The sequence below is a fragment of the Orbicella faveolata genome, unplaced genomic scaffold (assembly GCF_042242905.1).
Source record: "Orbicella faveolata isolate gen_17 unplaced genomic scaffold, um_ofav_v1 contig_14, whole genome shotgun sequence".
NCBI classification, from domain to species: Eukaryota; Metazoa; Cnidaria; class Anthozoa; order Scleractinia; family Merulinidae; genus Orbicella; species Orbicella faveolata.
In genome coordinates, this window is record NW_028301541.1 from 432,131 (window position 1) to 450,848 (window position 18,718).

The window sequence follows — 18,718 nt, forward strand, 5'->3', positions numbered from 1 at the left end:
CAATAAAACAAACAACAGAAACAATCCCCCTCGCCTCAAAACAACAACAGCTGTTACACTATGACAACAAATAGAATTAGAAACTTATGAGAGCAGCTACACTTCCGATTCCACAAAGTTTAATTTGTTCACATAACTACGTTGCTATTGATTCGCAAAATTACACCACATTGCTTGAAAATCCCCTCTGCTGTCCTCTAAAATGAGCAGTACATTGCCATTCTTAACCACCTCTGTTCACTTCAGTCTTACGCTTAGCAACAGAAGGCATTCTTGAAGCCACCTCTTAAAGACTCTAGACTATCTTCTGCACTTTCCACCAATGCTTTTATCAATCAATCAATCAACCTATATTTTAAAGCAACAGTTTTCAAAGCTACAAAGGTTGTGGGGTCAGTTAACAAAGGATCTAATGTGCTCATGGACTCACACAATCAGCAGTTCTAAACAGAAGATTTTTGTAAGAATCATTACCTTGTGGTGAAAATGATGCTCCATTTGTCCAGTGAAATACCATATTCACAATAATTTATGTGGTTAATAGGACCCCACCTAGGTTTCAATTTCATCAATTTCAAGCTTAGCTTCTTCTGAAACCTTTCCAATACGCCGAGCAGATTCTTGAAAAAAAAAAGACAATGTTAGGATTGGAATGAAACAAATGTACTTAATGTACTGCAATGAGGGCAAAATGAACAGTGTCTGCAACATTCGTGTATCAATACTTCAACAAGTTGATTCATCCATTATTGACTGATCAATGATCTGACTGATTGACTGGCTGACTGACTGACTGGCTGACTGACTGACTGACTGGCTGACTGACTGACCAACCGACTGACCGATTAACTGACTAACTTACCAACCAAATGTATGACTGAACAACTGACTGACCAACTGACTGACTGACCAACCGACTGACTGACTGACTGACTGACTGACTAACTGACTGACTGACCAACCAACTGACCGATTAACTGACTAACTTACCAACCAAATGTATGACTGAACAACTGACTGACCAACTGACTGACTGACCAACCAACTGACTGACTGACTGACTGACTGACTGACTGACTGACTGACTGACCGACCGACAGATGAACAGACTGACTGTTTATCTGACTCACAGACTGATCATCACTCAAACAACTAACTCTCTAACCTGACAAAACACTAACTGACTAGCAGGATGAGTCATTGTCTCACTGACTATGGGGCTGATCAAAACCAAAACAACTGACTGAATGATGGACTGTCTATAAGTCTGCCTGTCTGTCGGCCTGTCTGTCGGCCTGTCTGTCGGCCTGTCTGTCGGCCTGTCTGTCGGCCTGTCTGTCGGCCTGTGTATTCATCTGTCTGGCCAAATGTATAACTACATGTATCTACATGAGTAACTGACAAACAGGCTAAGATAATTATTAACATCTACACCTGTAGACTATTGTAAAGCCATACTAGATCAGCACCACCAGATGGCAGTCTGACAGACAGACAGACAGACAGACAGATAAATAGCCAGAGAGGCAAACAGAAATGACAAAACAGACATCCAGTCAAGAGTAATTGATATGTGATTTGAACATCTAATTCTACAATTCCTACCTGCATTTGTCTCAACGGACCTGTCAGTTTGGGCAATTCACCAATCTGCTTACGAGAGAAAAAAATCAGGTGACTTTACCCATGCAAAACTGCCACAAAACTGATAGAAACTTCAAAGTGCTACAATAAAATCACAAAGACGTGATTCACCTGCACGAGGCACCATTATTGTTACAGGCACAAGGATCACGGTAACAGGTGACTTAGGACTTGATGACAGCCATAAGAATAACAACAACAAAAACCTATCAATTTGCTACAACACCTTTTGTCAGCTTCTTACTTCCCCTTACACTATCTCATAAAAACAAAAGTCTATAACGGGAAAGCAGTTACAATCTCACATGCTAGTGACTGAATGCAGAACTCTACCTTTTCTTTAAATGTGAAACAGCTGAGCAATCCCACACACTCCATTGAAGATCATCACTGCGAGTAACAGCTCATCTCCACTATACACAAATCATACAATTATGACATTAGTTTTGACATAGATTATGAAGTTTTTGGGTTCATTTCATATTGCTCAAGAAAACACGGCCACCTAATTACCAATATAAACTATGCATTCATGTAGTTTATAAAATCGACATGACTTTATCATTGGCCATCTTCGCTTCACCTCTATCCTTTATTCAACTTTACATATTTTCTGAATATAAAACTGCATAAGGCTGGTAATAAACAGTGTCCAGATCGCAACACAACACAACAACGCTGGTCAGCATGCATGCTTAGAAAAAGCATGGTTTGGTGGAGGCAGCCATTCTGAATAATGTTCATGTCCAACAAATTTAACCTTTGTCACATTGCCCCAACAATTCAACTGTAGAGAACTGTCTTGCCCAAGAATACAACATACTGCGCATCAAACATGGACCACTTTATCCCAAATTAGTGACTACATCAGTACAAGTGAATACATTAAGTGTCAAAAGTGTGCAAGGTACATTGTACTGTTTTTTATCAGCAACAAGTGTTCTTGAAAAGAAATCTTAAATGCGGACTGTATAATACTCCGTTCAGCTAAGTGATTCCATCTCCCGCAGCAGTTCTTCAACTACACTCTTCAAGGATGGAATAATAAGAATCAAATGTATTCCTGCTCAGTTCATAGTTCCTTGCATGAACTAACATTTGATAAATTAGACTTTTCATGCTCTGGGCAAAAATGCCAGAACAGCTCTTCCAGCTAAAAGAGCTGTCATGACTGATTCTTGCTCCGGTTTTAACATATAGTAATATTATTGTTGTTTTCTATTGAGTTCTGTCAAAGTGCCTGATCTCTATAACAAAACTTGCATTACAGGTCATGCACAAGTGGTATGCAAATTTCAGCAGGTTTGCGAAGAGATCGGGTCCATCATGGAAAACAATTATTGTGGTTCTTATTCTGTTAAAAGCTTTTGGTGTCCATTTCAAAGTTTTGTCAAGTTTCAAAAGAAGAAATGAAGGAGTGTCTGATAAGAATTACAGCTACAGACTTAGAAAAGGGGAGCAAAAACACTTCCTGAATCAAAACAACAAGATCTCCCGCATTTAGCTGCTGAGTTGTTTATTACGAGTCATTCAATATGAACCCTTTTCTTCAGCAGTTCGAATGCCTGGCATCATCCGTTTCAAATTTTTCTGTAGCAGTTTGAACAGGCTGGCATCATCCGTTGGAAAGTATTTCTTTAGCAGCTCCAACACCTTGTGTCATCCATTCAAATTTTTTTGTCAGCCCTTTGAACAGCTGGCATCATCCGTCTGACACTTTTCATTAGCAGTTCAAACGGCTGGCATCATCCATTCGAAATTTTTTGTAAGCCGTTCTAACAGCTAGCATTATCCGTTCCAAATTTTTTGTTAGCTGTTCAAACGGCTGGTATCGTCCATTCAAAATTCTTCATTAATCAGTTGAGCAGCTGGAATTATATGTTCAAAATTTTTTCTGTGCTGTTAGAATGGCTAGCATTACCCGTTCACAATTTTTCCCATGCTGATTGAATGTTTACAACATCCGATCCAAATTTTTCCATTGCCGTTCAAACAATGTTTGAAACCATTTTAAGCCGCTGAAACATCCGTTTCTCATCCATTCATTAGCTGTTTGTTAACCCTTTATTTTGACCGTTGAACAGATATCTGTTAGTGTACATATTCACACGAGGTCATATATATACATATTGAAAAGCATACTTGCTCTATAAAATGACAGTCTCCTTTAAACAGGTTATTTACAACATCACTTTCTTACCTCAGACACTCTGCACAGCATATTTCTCAGTCTGCATTTTTCACAACACTACAAGGTATAAAAAGAAATTAAATGAAGGAAAAAGGAAACATGGTATTTTGTAAACCATACATGTAACTTCTGGTCAAATAAGTTAACATATATAGATTTAGCCAAGCCTAAAAGGAGAGCTCCTGGGCCGGGTTGTTCAAAGCCCGATTAAGCTAATCCAGGATTAGCGAGAATTTTGATTTGAGTTTTGTAACTTTGCAGTGAGGTTTTTTATGTCCATGTATATTGTTTGGCCTTCTGTTTTGAGTGTAATTAATCTCAAAATACACAAAACAAAAGCAATAAAAAAACAATAGGCCACGTTCAATATATCAATATTCTAACATGGCTCCGACGATTTCAGGACAAACTTTTATATTTGGTGTTGTTTCCTTTGTATCAAAGTCTCTTTTCGGAATTGAGAGAGAAAATTTACAATTTACAATTTTGACCCAAAAGCCTCAGAGCCATGTCAGAATATTGATATATTGAACATGGCCTACTGTATATAAGAAAAATTTATACTTTGGTTAACATTTAATCCTGGGTTAAAGTTAACTGGCTTCTGAATGACCTGGCCCTCTTTACAAAAAGTTAACCTGACATGACCCTGTGGTCCAATGCCACCACCATTGTGCGTACACATCCATGTCCACAACCAATACTGCTAGCCATGATAACTACGAGAAAATCAATTCATGGGTTTCCTTTTCTTTCCTATATGAGTATAAGGCTACACTTGGCAGCCTTTAAGGTCATTGAAGCTCCACTATTAATGGTAGTATTGTAGCTGTTTTGGCTGAAGCAGCAAAAATCTCCAGGAAAGACAATGGACAATCTTTAACACATACAATTGAGAATTGATGTAGTTAGCTGGCAAAACAATGCAAGGTGTGCTTAAAACTGAAACAGAAATTTGGTGGAAAGAAGTGATACAATGAACAAACAACAGCCTACAAAAAAGGTCCAGATGGCAAAATAAACTTAAGCTCATCTCAGCTTAGTATGCTTAAGATTATCCACTGCCACTCCCCTCTAGCAAAATACAGCAAACAATTTCTTCAGGCGTCTTTGCTACAAAGATAGGAAGAAGTGGAGGGTTTATGGAAAGCCTCCAGGCTCAGACAGAACGGTAAAGAAATGACTGACACCATCAAAGGAACAAAACAAACTGGTCATACATTTGTATAACAACCAAATTACACTCACCAGCAACCTGGACAAGGCATGAAGACTGGGGGTTAATTAACTTATTTCCTAGCAATCCCAGATGAGACTGACACTCTAGAAAGTATTAGACAGCAAGGCTCTGTCCCGAGGTCCTACCCCTTACTCTTTTGTATACCATTTTGACAGAAAATCTACCCCTTTTGCATACCTTTCTAGGATTACCCATATTTTCACATATCACTCTTATTATTTTAATTGTAAATAACCTAATTCGTAATTTGTAATTTGTCCCTAGCCAATGCTCTTTGCACACTGAGGGCGTAACATTTGCATGGACAACAACAACCATTATTGGAGGTATATGTTTTTCATGAAAAAGTCAAAAGAATGGGTCAAATGAATACAAATGAGGATTGAAACAATAAAACTGCAGATAACTGTCTCTAAAATTGTCTGTAAAAAGGCTGAGGTACTTCCATTCAAACAAATTTGAAGTACAGTTGAACCTCAATGGCCCCTTTTTTCGGGCCCAGCAGACAGTCCATACATTCACTGTCATTTTAATCTCACTACAGTGGCCACCTCTTCACAACAGCAAAACCATTAAACACAAAAAAACCTCTTGAGACCGACCAGTTTATCAACAACTGACAAATGGTGCATACAAAAATTAAAACCCCACTCTGTTATTGTAAAAGGTCCACAAACTTGATCTGCACTGTGCATTGTTGGTCTCTTTTTCTACCAAGTTTCTGTTTTATTGATAAATTTTGAATTAAGTATAATGAAAATTAATAGACATTTCTTTAAAAAAAATTTGCTCCCCTGAAAAAAAAACAAGTGTCATATTCAACCCTCCAAGTTGCGACCATTTTAGTCGCCATGGCGACTAGAATTTTGGAGCTGGCGACTAAATGAGAACGCAAGTTGCCAGCTCGGCAACTAAAATTAACGTGACCTATGCGTCAGGAGCTTGAGCGAATTATCATTCGGAGCGAAAAGAAAAACGTTCTAAGCATTAAGAACTCACTTTGCAAAGTTAGTTGTTGTGGGATTTTAACCAACAGAAATGGAGACTGAATAAAATGAAATGTTACATGGTAGACAAAGATCAAGGAAATGCATTCAGTTGAGCTTGGGACATGACAAAATTCATTCCACTCGACTGAACTTTGGCACGTGACAATTTTACCTGGAAGCATGAGACAACACACGCAATCCGGTCATTTGCCATCGAAAAGAAGAGGAATTGCAAAAGCTTGGAAAGCTTGATGGTGACAGGATCCACAATATATCTGAGAAACATCCAGATGTATTTGAGAAACGTATTTTGTTTCAGTGGACACGAAAATATTTGACTTTACAGCAAACTTGATAACACAAGCATGGGGGATTCTATAAATAAAAAAACAAACTGTGATGAAAAGCGGCTCGCAGTTGTACATAAATTTCACTTGTGTGAACAAACCTGGGTTTATTTTAAATTGTCAAAGATTTCATCAATACAAAATATCCATCTTAGTGATTGCCCTAAAACTTGTGAAAGTATTTTCGCGTTGAGTATTCGCATTCCGCGGTTCGCATATCAAATTCAAAACGACAAACAATTTGAGCGTGAACTTTTTTGTCCATTTCAATACAGTCTTTAATTTTCAGATGAAGTTTTATATCGTTTGCTTATTCAAGCAGAAAACGAGGTTGAACATTTAAAAAAGATCATAAGTGATAAAGTAAAAATAGTGTTCACTTTATGGTCTCAGCAAGAATTTGATGCCGCCTTGATAAACATTGGAAAACTTTCCGCCATTCAGCTGCGAATGAGGCTATCTTATTTTAACTTGGTATAATCTGTGTTGTTTGCACTGCTCCTGTTGTGTGAATTATAAATGATATACACAAATATTTCTGTGTTTTGTGAAGCGACCTTTTTTCTTAATTTTCATTCCCATTTGATAATCAGTCATTCCAATAAAAGCATATTTGAATCAACATTAGGTAGTTCTTTCACTGAACGGGACTTCAATTTACTTGGTGGTTCAAGGAAAATGTTATTAATAATACAGTTAGATAATGATAAGATTATTATTTATTATTAATTAATTATTAATTTATGCATATATTTTGGCGACTAAAATTTTTCACTGGTGACCAAACCTGAACAGTCAGTGGCCAAATGGCCACTAAAGAAAAAAGTTAACTTGGAGGGTTGATATTACACCCCTACCTCATTAAACTTAACCAAAACTTGAATTGTTCAGATTCCAATACATGGTATACAGCAGAGTACAACTTTGTACTAAGCACATAAATGGCATATCAAAAAAGATTTAAGTTATTATTGTGGAACATGTTAAATGATGACCTAAGAACTACCGCTAGCATAACCTACTTTAGAAAATATGTCGATTTGGCAAATTGTATTGACTTTGTTAATTAATTCATTAGTAGTCTCAATTTTTATCTTTGCCTGCTTATATATTATATAGTGGATTATATATTTGTACTATTTTTCTATTATTTTATCTAATTTCTCGGAGATACTAGCGAATACGTGCTACTCTTTAATCTGAGCTTAAAATAGGTTTACTACTACTACTACTACTACTACCTCTTAGCCGTTTAGATCTTGGCTTTCCTTTCTCCATGTTTTCCAAAGATAGGTCAATAACATCTGCCGTGAGACTTCTCCTCTTCCAAGTATGTGAAAAATCGGTAGACTTTGATGGACCAGCCGCGTTCTTTTTGTCTTTTTACTCTTCGCATTGATGTCTTATCCTCTGCTCGAAAACGTCCGCGCCATCTTTGTACAATTTGTGTGCCAACACATGACGTGCAAACCTTGTGTGTCGAGAAAGACCGCTGAGAGAAAAAATTATTCCCGGCGCGTGAAGGCCAACAAGCGACCGATAGCCGACCGACCCGGGCCGACCGATAAGTCCGATAACGGACTAGTCCAATCTTCACACGTTATATTACTGGTTGCGTGTGTCACCTTATACTTATTCTTAGGCGCTAGTGAAAACCAGCCTTATGTAATCATTGCTGCGCGCTCCCTGAATTGTACAACACGAGGTCCCATTACCAATTAATCGTATCTATAACAAATTTCGGAATTAAAAATGTCTTTTGAGAACTTCTTTTGAGCGAAAACGTATGTAGCGCTTTTCATAAGTTTTGAAAACTGTACGAAACATTGCAAAGAAATCATTAAGTGCGCATAATTGACTTGCGAATCACGTGGGTATCCAGTTACAGGTATCAAATTACAAAAAATTCAAATTAGATACCTGTAATTGGACACCCAGGTGATCGCGCGCCGATTACGTGACAAACAGGTGCGCGGATCGATAACCAATCACGGTCAAGAATTCTGTTATAGATACGATTATGATAATGATAATAATAATGATAATGATAATAATAATAATACTGATGATGATAATGATGATGATGATGATGTCGTTATGTTTACAGTGTTACTGATCCAGACATAATGACATAATAGCAACATACCAGCATGAAAATAACGGCATAAGGAAAAAACTGATCTTTTCCTCATATTTTTATGTCGATTTTCAGATGCGACATAAGCGATTGTGCCGTTATTTCATTATGTCGTTATGTCGCTAGAGTAGGCATTCGAGAAATTTGAGACTTGAATTTAAAGAAAGTGATTCAATTTTCAATTACATAAACTCTTTATTTTTTCACTCTTCCCTTTCATGGCAATTCATGTACACTTCTCTTCATTTCCATTCCACTGACCGTTATGCCCCATTCCGTGAAAAAGCTGCAAACCAAAATGAAAATAATCTCACTTAACTGGTAATTAATAGCTCTTTGCATTGTTGCGAAATTTAATCATTTTAAGCATTATAAAGATGTGGTTTTTTTTTCATTTTAATTCACACGGCTAGGTGGAAAGCAGATGCTTCATATTGGCTGGATTCGTCAAGTAAACTCACTTGGTACCAAACAAGCTTGTGGGCGACAGTTGAAACTTATGAAGTACGAGTTTTAAAGTAGACACATGACCATTAGAATTTGTTTAGTTTCTTCTTGTAGCAAGGTTGCATCAGTTGCATCAGTTGCATCAGTACTTACGTTTGGTCTTCGAGCTGAGATTCCATGCGGGGATCACTTGATTGTAGTTTGCAGTTACTGTTTCCTCCCCATTCGCAACCACTATCTGATTCACAAACAAAACAAATATTTTATAGTTAAACGGCGTTTCGGATATCTAGCAGGGCGTAAAAGTCAATTCAGTGTTAGTATATTATTCATTTGTACTGAGACATCAACTTGATTTGCTTCGTAAAAATGATAGCCTGATAGGCTGTCTCTGCTGCCCCTGCTACAGATACCAGTGTCTATATTTTCTAAATTGCACGTCACTAAAAAGAAAGTTTTACCGGAGATAATATCACAGTACCTTGTTAATAGTCCACTCAGTACTTGGCTTGGGTAGAATCCAAACGCTCCCCATTCTTCCCACGTTAACATCCATGAAACTGGCTTTGATGACAAGTTGCTTACTAAAAGGAAATAACAATCAGCAATTGTTGGGAAAATGTTGTGCAAAATATGGAATAAAAGTTCCATTAAAATTTTCTCTGCAGGTAACTGGAACAATTAGTCCTCTCCCGATAGCAAAGGGTGGAAAAAGACTACTTCAGTAAAAAGGATACAGTAGCGTGTGTCCACTTGCTGTTTTTATCATGGATGAGGTAAATAAAGATCAGGGATAGGTAAATATAAGAATAATAAGAATAATAATATTAATAATAATAATAATAATAATAATCATAACAATAATAATAACAATAATAATAATAATAATAATAATAACAATTAACTAATATTTTAAGAGGAGGCCTCCAATCACCTACAGGTGGTTTTCAGGATGGTCCTCTAAAAACTAAAAGTCCAGAATATTATTAAATGTCTAAAATACAAAAATAATAAAAGCTTAAAACGTGATACTAAAACTAAGGTTTAAAACTAGAACTAGGATTAAAAATCTACTGCTACCTAAAATTACAAATGGTTAAGTAAAAACTGTTTCAGTTTGTATTTACAAATCCTAGCCCTACATACTCTAAACTAATTCGAGAAGACTTTGGTTTTCAGTGAAATGCACAGCGGAAAAATTTTTGAACGCTCCCTTAGGAGCAATCTGGGCGACATATTAACTCTGTTAAGGACTATGACTAGAAAGTGGCCAAGACCGCCCCACGCGCACCGTGATTTTGACCAGCTTTGAAACGATTTCCAGGAACTTGGGTGATATTTCTCAGCCCTAAGGACTCTAAACTAATTCGAAAAGACTTTGGTTTTCAATGAAATGGACAGAGGAAAAATTTTCTAACGCTTACTTACGCGCAATCTGCCCGACATATTAACTCCCTTAGTGACCATGACTAGAAAGTGGCCGAGACCGGCCTACGCGCCGACTGATTTTGACAAGCTTTGTTCGATTTCCAGCAACTTGCGCGATATTTCCCAGCCCTAGGGACTTTAAACTAATTCGGGAAGACTTTGGTTTTTAGTGAAATGGAGACAGGAAAAATTTTTCAACGCTTACTTAGGACCAATCTCGCCGACATATTAACTCCCTTAGTGACTATGAACTCGAAAGTGGCCGAGCCGTCTTGCGCGCACCGTGATTTTGACCAGCTTTAGACCGATTTCCAGGAACTTGGGCGATATTTCCCAGCCCTAGGGACTCTAAACCAATTCGAGAAAACTTTGGTTTTAACTAAAATGAACAGAGGAAATAATTTTGAACACTTACTTAGCAGCAATCTGGCCAAAATATTAACTCCCTTAGTAACTATGACTAGAAAGTGGCCGAGACCGCCCTACGCCCAGCGTGATTTTGACCAACTTTGGGCCAATTTCCAGACTCTTGGGTAATATTCAAGAGCCCTAAGTACTCTAAACTAATTCGAGAAGACTTTGGATTTCAGTGAAATGGACAGACGAAATATTTTTGAACGCTTACTTAGGAGCAATCTCGCCGACATATTAACTCCCTTAGTGACTATGACTAGAAAGTGCCCAAGACGGCCCTACGCGGAGCGTCATTTTGACCAGCTTTGGGCCGATTTCCAAAAGCTTGGGCGATATTTCTCAGCCCAGGAGACTCTAAACTAATCCGAGAAGGCTATGGTTTCCAGTGAAACGCATACAGAAAAAACTTTTCAACGCTTCCTTAGCAGCAATCTGGCCGACATATTAACTCCCTTAGTGACTATGACTAGAAAGTGGCCGAGACCGGCCTACGCGCAGCGTAATTTTGACCAGCTTTGGGCCAATTTCCAGGAACTTAGGCGATATCTCTCAGCCCTAGGGACTCTAAACTAATTCCAGAAGACTTTGGTTTTCAGTGAAACGAACAGAGGACTGTGGATTGCAGTGAAATGGACAGAGGAAATATTTTTGAACACTTACTTAGGAGCAATCTCGCCGACATATTAACTCCCTTAGTGACTATGACTAGAATATGCCCAAGACCTCCCTACGCGCAGGGTCATTTTGACCAACCTTGGGCCGATTTCCAAAAACTTGGCCGATATTTCTCAGCCCAGGAGACTCTAAACTAATCCGAGAAGGCTATGGTTTCCCGTGAAAAGAACACAGGAAAAATTTTTTGAACGCTTCCTTAGCAGCAATCTGGCCGACATATTAACTCCCTTAGTGACTATGACTAGGAAGTGGCGGAGACCCGCCTACGCGCAGCGTAATTTTGACCAGCTTTGGGCATATTTCCAGCAACTAGGACAATATTTCTTAGCCCTAGGGACTCTAAACTAATTCGAGAAGACTGGTTTTCAGTGAAATGGACAGAGGAAAAATTTTTGAACGCTTCCTTACCAGCAATCTGGCCGACATATTAACTCCCTTAATGACTATGATTAGAAAGTGGCCGAGACCAGCCTACGTGAACCGTAATTTTGATCAACTTTAGGCAAATTTGCAAGAACTTGAGCGATATTTCCCAGCTGAAGGGACTCTAAACTAATTAAAGAAAACTTTTGTTTTCAGTGAAACGGACAGAGGAAAAATGTTTAAACTCTTACTTAGGAGCAATCGGGCCGACATAGTAACTCCCTTAGTAACTATGACTAGAAAGTGGCCGAGACCCCCCAACGCGCAGCGTGATTTTGACCAACTTTGGGCCGATTTCCAGACTCTAGGGTAATATTCAAGAGTCCTAAGTACTCTAAACTAATTCGAGAAATGGACAGAGGAAATATTTTTGAACGCTTACTTAGGAGCAATCTCGTCGACATGTTAACTCCCTTAGTGACTATGACTAGAAAGTGCCCAAGACCGGCCTACGCGCAGCTTGACTTTGACCAGCTTCAGGGCTATTTCCACGAACTTAGGTGATATTTCCCAGACCTAGGGACTCTAAACTAATTCGGGAAGACTTTCGCTTTCAGTAAAATGGACAGAGGAAAAATTTTTGAACGCTTACTTAGGAGCAATCTGGCCGAAATATTTACTCCTTTAGTGACTATGACTAGAAAGTGGCCACGACCGGTCAACGCACAGAGTGATTTTGAGCATATTTGAGCCGATTTCCCAGAACCTGGGCGATATTTCCCACCTTAAGGTACTCTAAACTAATTCTAGAAGACTTTGGTTTTCAGTGAAATGGACAGAGGAAAAATTTTGAACGCTTACTTAGGAGCAATGTGGCAGACATATTAACCCCCTTAGCGACTATGACTAGAAAGTGGCCGAGACCACCCTACGTAGAAAATGATTTTGAGCAGCTTTGGGCCTATTTCCACCAACTTGGGTGATATTTCCCAGCCCTAGGGACTCTAAACTAATTCGAAAAGACTTTGGTTTTCAGTGAAATGGAGAGAGGAAAAAGTTTTGAACGCTCACTTAGGGGCAACCTGCCCGAAATATTAACTCCGCTAGTGACTATGACTAAAAAGTGGCCACGACCGGTCAACGCACAGAATAATTTTGAACAGCTTTGAGCCGATTTGCCGGAACTTGAGCGATGTTTCCCAGCTTAATGGACTCTAAACTAATTCCAGAAGACGTTGGTTTTCAGTTAAATGGACAGGGGAAAAGTTTTTCAACGCTCACTTAGGAGCAATCTCGCCGAATTATTAACTCTTTTAGTGACTATGACTAGAAAGTGGCCGAGATCCGTCTACGCGCAGACTGCTTTGACCAGCTTTGGGCCGAATTCCAGCAACATGGGCGATACTTCCCAGCCCCAAAGACTCTACACTAATTAGAGAAGACTTTGGTTTTCAGTGAAATGGACAGACGAAATATTTTTGAACGCTTACATAGGAGCAATCTCGCCGACATATTAACTCCCTTAGTGACTATGACTAGAAAGTGCCCAAGACGGCTCTACGCGTAGCGTCATTTTGACCAGCTTTGGGCTGATTTCCAAAAACTTGGGCGATATTTCTGAGCCCAGGAGACTCTAAACTAATCCGAGAAGACTATGGTTTCCAGTGAAAAGAACACAGGAAAAATTTTTGAACGCTTCCTTAGCAGATTTCTGGCCGACATATTAACTCCCTTAGTAACTATGACTACAAACTGGCCGAAACCGCCCTACGCGCAGCGTCATTTTGTCCAGCTTTGGGCCGATTTCCAGGAACTTGGGCAATATTTCTTAGCCCTAGTGACCCTAAACTAATTCTAGAAGACTTTGGTTTTCAGTGAAATGGACAGAGGAAAATTTTTTGAACGCTTACTTATGCCCAATCTGGGCGACATATTATAGAAAGTGGCCGAGACCGGCCAACGCGCAGCGTGATTTTGACCAGCTTTGGGCCAATTTCCAGGAACTTAGGCGATATTTGTCAGCCCTAGGGACTCTAAACTAATTCGAGAACGCTTTGGTTTTCAGTAAAACGAAAAGAGGAAAAAATTTTCATCGCTTACTTACTAGTATTCTGGCCGACATATTAACTCCCTTAGTGATTATGACTAGAAAATGGCCGAGACCGCCCTACGCGGAGGGTGATTTTGACCAACTTTGGGCCGATTTCCAGACACTTGGGTGATATTGAAAAGCCCTAAGGACTCTAAACTAACTCGAGAAGACTTTGGATTTATGTGAAATGGACAGAGCAAATATTTTGGAAGGCTTACTTAGCAGCAATCTGGCCGACATATTAACTCCCTTAGTGGCTATGACTAGAAAGTGGCCAAGACCCGTCTACGCGCAGACTGCTTTGACCAGCTTTGGGCCGAATTCCAGCAACATGGGCGATATTTCCCAGTCCAAAGGACTCTACTCTAATTCGAAAAGACTTTGGTTTTCAGTGAAAAGGACAGAGGAAATATTTTTGAACGCTTACTTAGGAGTATTCTGGCCGACATATTAACTCCCTTAGTGACTATGAGTAGAAAGTGGCCAAGACCGGTCTGCGCGCAGCGTGATTTTGACCGGCTTTGGACCGATTTCCAGGAACTTGGGCGATATTTCTTAGCCCTACGGAATCTAAACTAATTCGAAAAGACTTTGGTTTTCAGTGAAATGGACAGAGAAAATAATATTGAACGCTTACTTAGGAACAATCTGGCCAAAATATTAACTCCCTTAGTGACTATGACCAGAGAGTGTCTAAGACTGGCCTACGCGCAGCGTGATGTTGACCAACTTTAGCCGATTTCCAAAAACCTCCGCGATATTTCTCAGCCTAAGGGAATCTAAACTAATTTGAGAAGGCTACGGTTTTTAGTGAAACGAACAGAGGAAAAATTTTTCAACGCTTACTTAGGAGCAATCTGGCCGACATATTAACTCCGTCAGTGAATATGACTAGAAAGTGGCCGAGACCGGCCAACGCGCAGCGTGATTTTGACCAGATTTGGGCCGATTTCCAGCAACTTGGAGGATATTTAACAGCCCTAAGGACTCTAAGCTAATTCGAAAAGACTTTGGATTTGTGTGAAATGGACAGAGGAAATATTTTTGAACGCTTACTTAGAAGCAATCTGGCCGACATATTAACTCCCTTGGTGACTATGACTAGAAAGTGTCCGAGACCAGCCTACGCGCAGCGTAATTTTGACCAGCTTTGGGCCGATTTCCAGGTTTTTGGTTTTGAGTGAAATGGACAGAGGAAAAATATTTGAACGCTTACTTAAGAGCAATCTGGCCAAGATATTAACTCCCCTAGTTACCATGACTAGAAAGTGGCCACGACCGCTCAACGCACAGAGTGATTTTGAGCACCTTTGAGCCGATATCCCAGAACTTGAGCGATGTTTCCCAGCTTAAGGGACCCTAAACTAATTCGAGAAGACTTTTCTTTTCAGTGAATTGGACAGAGGAAAAATTTTTCAACGCTTACTTAGGAACAATCTGGCAGACATATTAACTCCCTTAGTGACTATCACTAGAAAGTGGCCGAGACCGGTCTACGCGCAGACTGATTTTGACCAGCTTTGGGCCGATTTCCAGCAACATGGGCGATATTTCCCAGCCCCAAAGACTCTACACTAATTCGAGAAGACTTTGGTTTTCAGTGAAAAGGACAGAGGCTATATTTTTGAACGCTTACTTAGGAGTATTCTGGCCGACATATTAACTACCGTAGTGACTATCACTAGAAAGTAGCCGAGACCAGCCTACGTGCCGCGTAATTTTCATCAACTTTAGGCCGATTTGTAAGAACTTGAGAAATATTCCCCACCTAAAAAGACTCAAAACTAATTCAAGAAGACTTTCCTTTTCAGTGAAGTGGACAGAGGAAAATTTTTGGAACGCTTACTTAGGAGCAATCTGGCCGACATTTTAACTCCCTTAGTGACTATGACTAGAAAGTGGCCGACACTAGCCTGCGCGCAGCGTGATTTTGACCGGCTTTGAGCCGATTTCCAGCAACTTGGGCGATATTTCCCAGCCGCAGGGACTCTAAATTGATTCGGGGAGACTTTGGTTTCAAGTGAAGTGAAGAGAAGAAAAATTTTTGAACGCTTACTTAGGAGCAATCTAGCCGACATATCAACTCCCTTAGCGACTATGACTAGAAAGTGGCCGAGACGAGCCTGCGCGCAGCGTGATTTTGACCAGCTTTAGGCCATTTTCAGCAATTTGGGCGATATTTAACAGTGATAGGGAGTAAACTAATTCGAGAAGACTTTGGTTTTCAGTGAAATGGACAGAGGAAAATTTTTTTAACGCTTACTTACGCCCAATCTGGGCGACATATTAACTCCCTTAGTGAGTATCAATAGAAAGTGGACGAGACCGGCCAACGCGCAGCGTGATTTTGAGCAGCTTTGGGCCAATTTTCAGGAACTTAGGCGATATTTGTCAGCTCTAGGGACTCTGAAGTAATTCGAGAACGCTTTGGTTTTCAGTAAAACGAACAGAGGAAAAAATTTTAAACGGTTACTTACGAGCAATCTGGCCTACATATTAACTCCCTTAGTGACTATGACTAGAAAGTGGCCGAGACCGCCCTACGCGCAGAGCCATTTTGACCAACTTTGGGCCGATTTCCAGCAACTTGGGCGATATTTCCCAGCCCCAAAGACTCTACACTAATTCGAGAAGACTTTGGTTTTCAGTGAAAAGGACAGAGGAGTATTCTGGCCGACATATTAACTCCCGTAGTGACTATCACTAGAAAATGGCCGAGACCGGCCTGCGTGCAGCGTGATTTTGACAGCTTTGGCATTATTTCCAGGAACTTGGGTGATTTTTCCAAGGTCGCAGGGTGATTTTGAGCAACTTTGGGCCGATTTCCTCGAGAAGAACTCGAGAAGACTTTGGATTTCAGTGAAATAGACAGAGGAAATATTTTTGAAGGCTTACTGAGGAGCAATCTGGCCGAAATATCAACTCTCCTAGTGGCTATGACTAGAAAGTGGCCACGACCGGTCAACGAACAGACAAATTTTTTGCGGCTTTGAGCCCATTTCCCACAACTTGGGCGATATTTCCCAGCTTAAGGGACTCTAAACTAATTTGAGAAGACTTTGCATTTCAGTGAAATGGACAGAGGAAATATTCTTGAACGCTTACTTAGGAGCAATCTGGCCGACATATTAACTCCGTTAGTGGCTATGACTAGAAAGTGGCTCGGACCAGCCTATGCGCAGGGTGATTTTGACAGTTTTGGCATTATTTTAAGGACGTTTGGTGATATTTCCCAGCCTTAGGAAGCCTAAACTAATTCGAGAAGACTTTGGTTTTCTGTGAAATGGACGGAGGAAAAATTTTTCAACGCTCACTTAAGAGCAATCTGGCAGACTAATTAACTCCCCTAGTAACTATGACTAGAAAGCGGCCGAGACCTGCCTACGTGCAGCGTGAGTTTGATTAACTTTAGGCCGATTTGGAGGAACTTGGGAAATATTTCCCAGCCGAAAGGACTCTAAACTAATTCAAGAAGACTTTGGTTTTCAGCGAAATGGACAGAGAAAAAATTTTTGAACGCTTACTTAGGAGCAATCTGGCCGAGACCAGCCTACGCCCAGCGTAATTTTGACCAGCTTTGGGCCGATTTCCACGAACTTACGCGATATTTTTCAGCCCTAAGGACTCTAAACTAATTCGAGAAGGCTTTGGTTTTCAGTGAAAGGAACAGAGGAAAAAGCTTTGAACGCTTAGTTAGGAGAAATCTGGACGACATATTAACTCCCTTAGTAACTATGATTAAAAGAAGGCCGAGCCCGCCCTACGCGCAGCGTCATTTTGACCAACTTTGGGCCGATTTCCAGCGACTTGGGCGATATTTCTTAGCCCTAGTGACTCTAAACTAATTCGAGAGGACTTTGGTTTTGAGTGAAATGGACAGAGGAAAAATATTTGAACGCTTACTTAAGAGCAATCTGGCCTACATACTCCGTTAGTTACTATGGCTAGAAAGTGGCGGAGACCGGCCTACGTGCAGCGTCATTTTTACCAGCTTTGAGCTGATTTCAAGGAGCTTGGGCGATATTTCCTAGCCCTAGAGACTCTACACTAATGCCAGAAGACTCTGGTTTTCAGTGAAATGGCCAGAGGAAACTTCTTTTAACGCTTATTTAGGAGCAATCTGTCCGACGTATTAACTCCCCTAGTAACTATGACTAGAAAGTGGGCAAGACCGTCCTACATGGAGCATGATTTTGATCATCTTTGGGCCGTTTTAAAGGAACTTAGCCGATATTTCCCAGCTGAAGGCATTCTAAACTAATTCCAGAAGACCTTGGTTTTCAATTAAATGGAGAGAGGAAACATTTGTTTGCGCTTAGTTAGGAGCAATCTGGCCGACATATTAACTCGTTTAGTGACTATGACTAGAAACTGAGGGAGACCGGCCTACCCGGAGCCTGATTTTGACCGTCTTTGGGCTGATTTCCAGGAACTTGGGCGATATTTCCCAGCCCTAAGGACTCTAAACTAATTCGAGAAGACTTTGGTTTTATGTGAAATGGACAGAGCAAATATTTTTGAACGCTCACTTAGGAGGAATCCCGCCGAATTATTAACTCCCTTAGTGACTATGACTAGAAAGTGGCCAAGACCCGTCTACGCGCAGACTAATTTGACCAGCTTTGGGCCGAATTCCACCAAGATGGGCGATATTTTCCAGCCCCAAGGACTCTACTCTAATTCGAAAAGACTTTGGTTTTCAGTGAAAAGGACAGAGGAAATATTTTTGAACGCTTACTTAAGATTATTCT

The 18,718-nt window shown here is 40.1% G+C and overlaps 1 protein-coding gene and 1 long non-coding RNA gene across 2 annotated transcripts in view; both read right to left on the reverse strand.

Annotated features, from left to right (window-relative positions):
• Window positions 1–470: 470 nt before the first annotated feature.
• Window positions 471–7,646, reverse strand: LOC149113557 (uncharacterized). The gene is made up of 4 exons (XR_016206289.1): window positions 3,845–7,646; window positions 1,978–2,057; window positions 1,606–1,653; window positions 471–620 (listed from the first exon to the last, which is right to left on the reverse strand). It is a non-coding gene; the product is annotated as an uncharacterized LOC149113557 (long non-coding RNA).
• A 134-nt stretch (window positions 7,647–7,780) lies between these two features.
• The window catches only part of LOC110062758 (collagen alpha-3(VI) chain-like), a 41,704-nt gene continuing 30,766 nt past the window's right edge, over window positions 7,781–18,718 (reverse strand). Inside the window, exons 12-14 of the mRNA XM_089286103.1 lie at window positions 9,477–9,579; window positions 9,149–9,233; window positions 7,781–8,834 (exon numbers count right to left, since the gene is read on the reverse strand). Coding sequence (XP_089142229.1) covers window positions 8,812–8,834; window positions 9,149–9,233; window positions 9,477–9,579 — 211 coding nt within the window. The 3' untranslated portion in view covers window positions 7,781–8,811. The remainder of the gene's footprint in view (window positions 8,835–9,148; window positions 9,234–9,476; window positions 9,580–18,718) is intronic.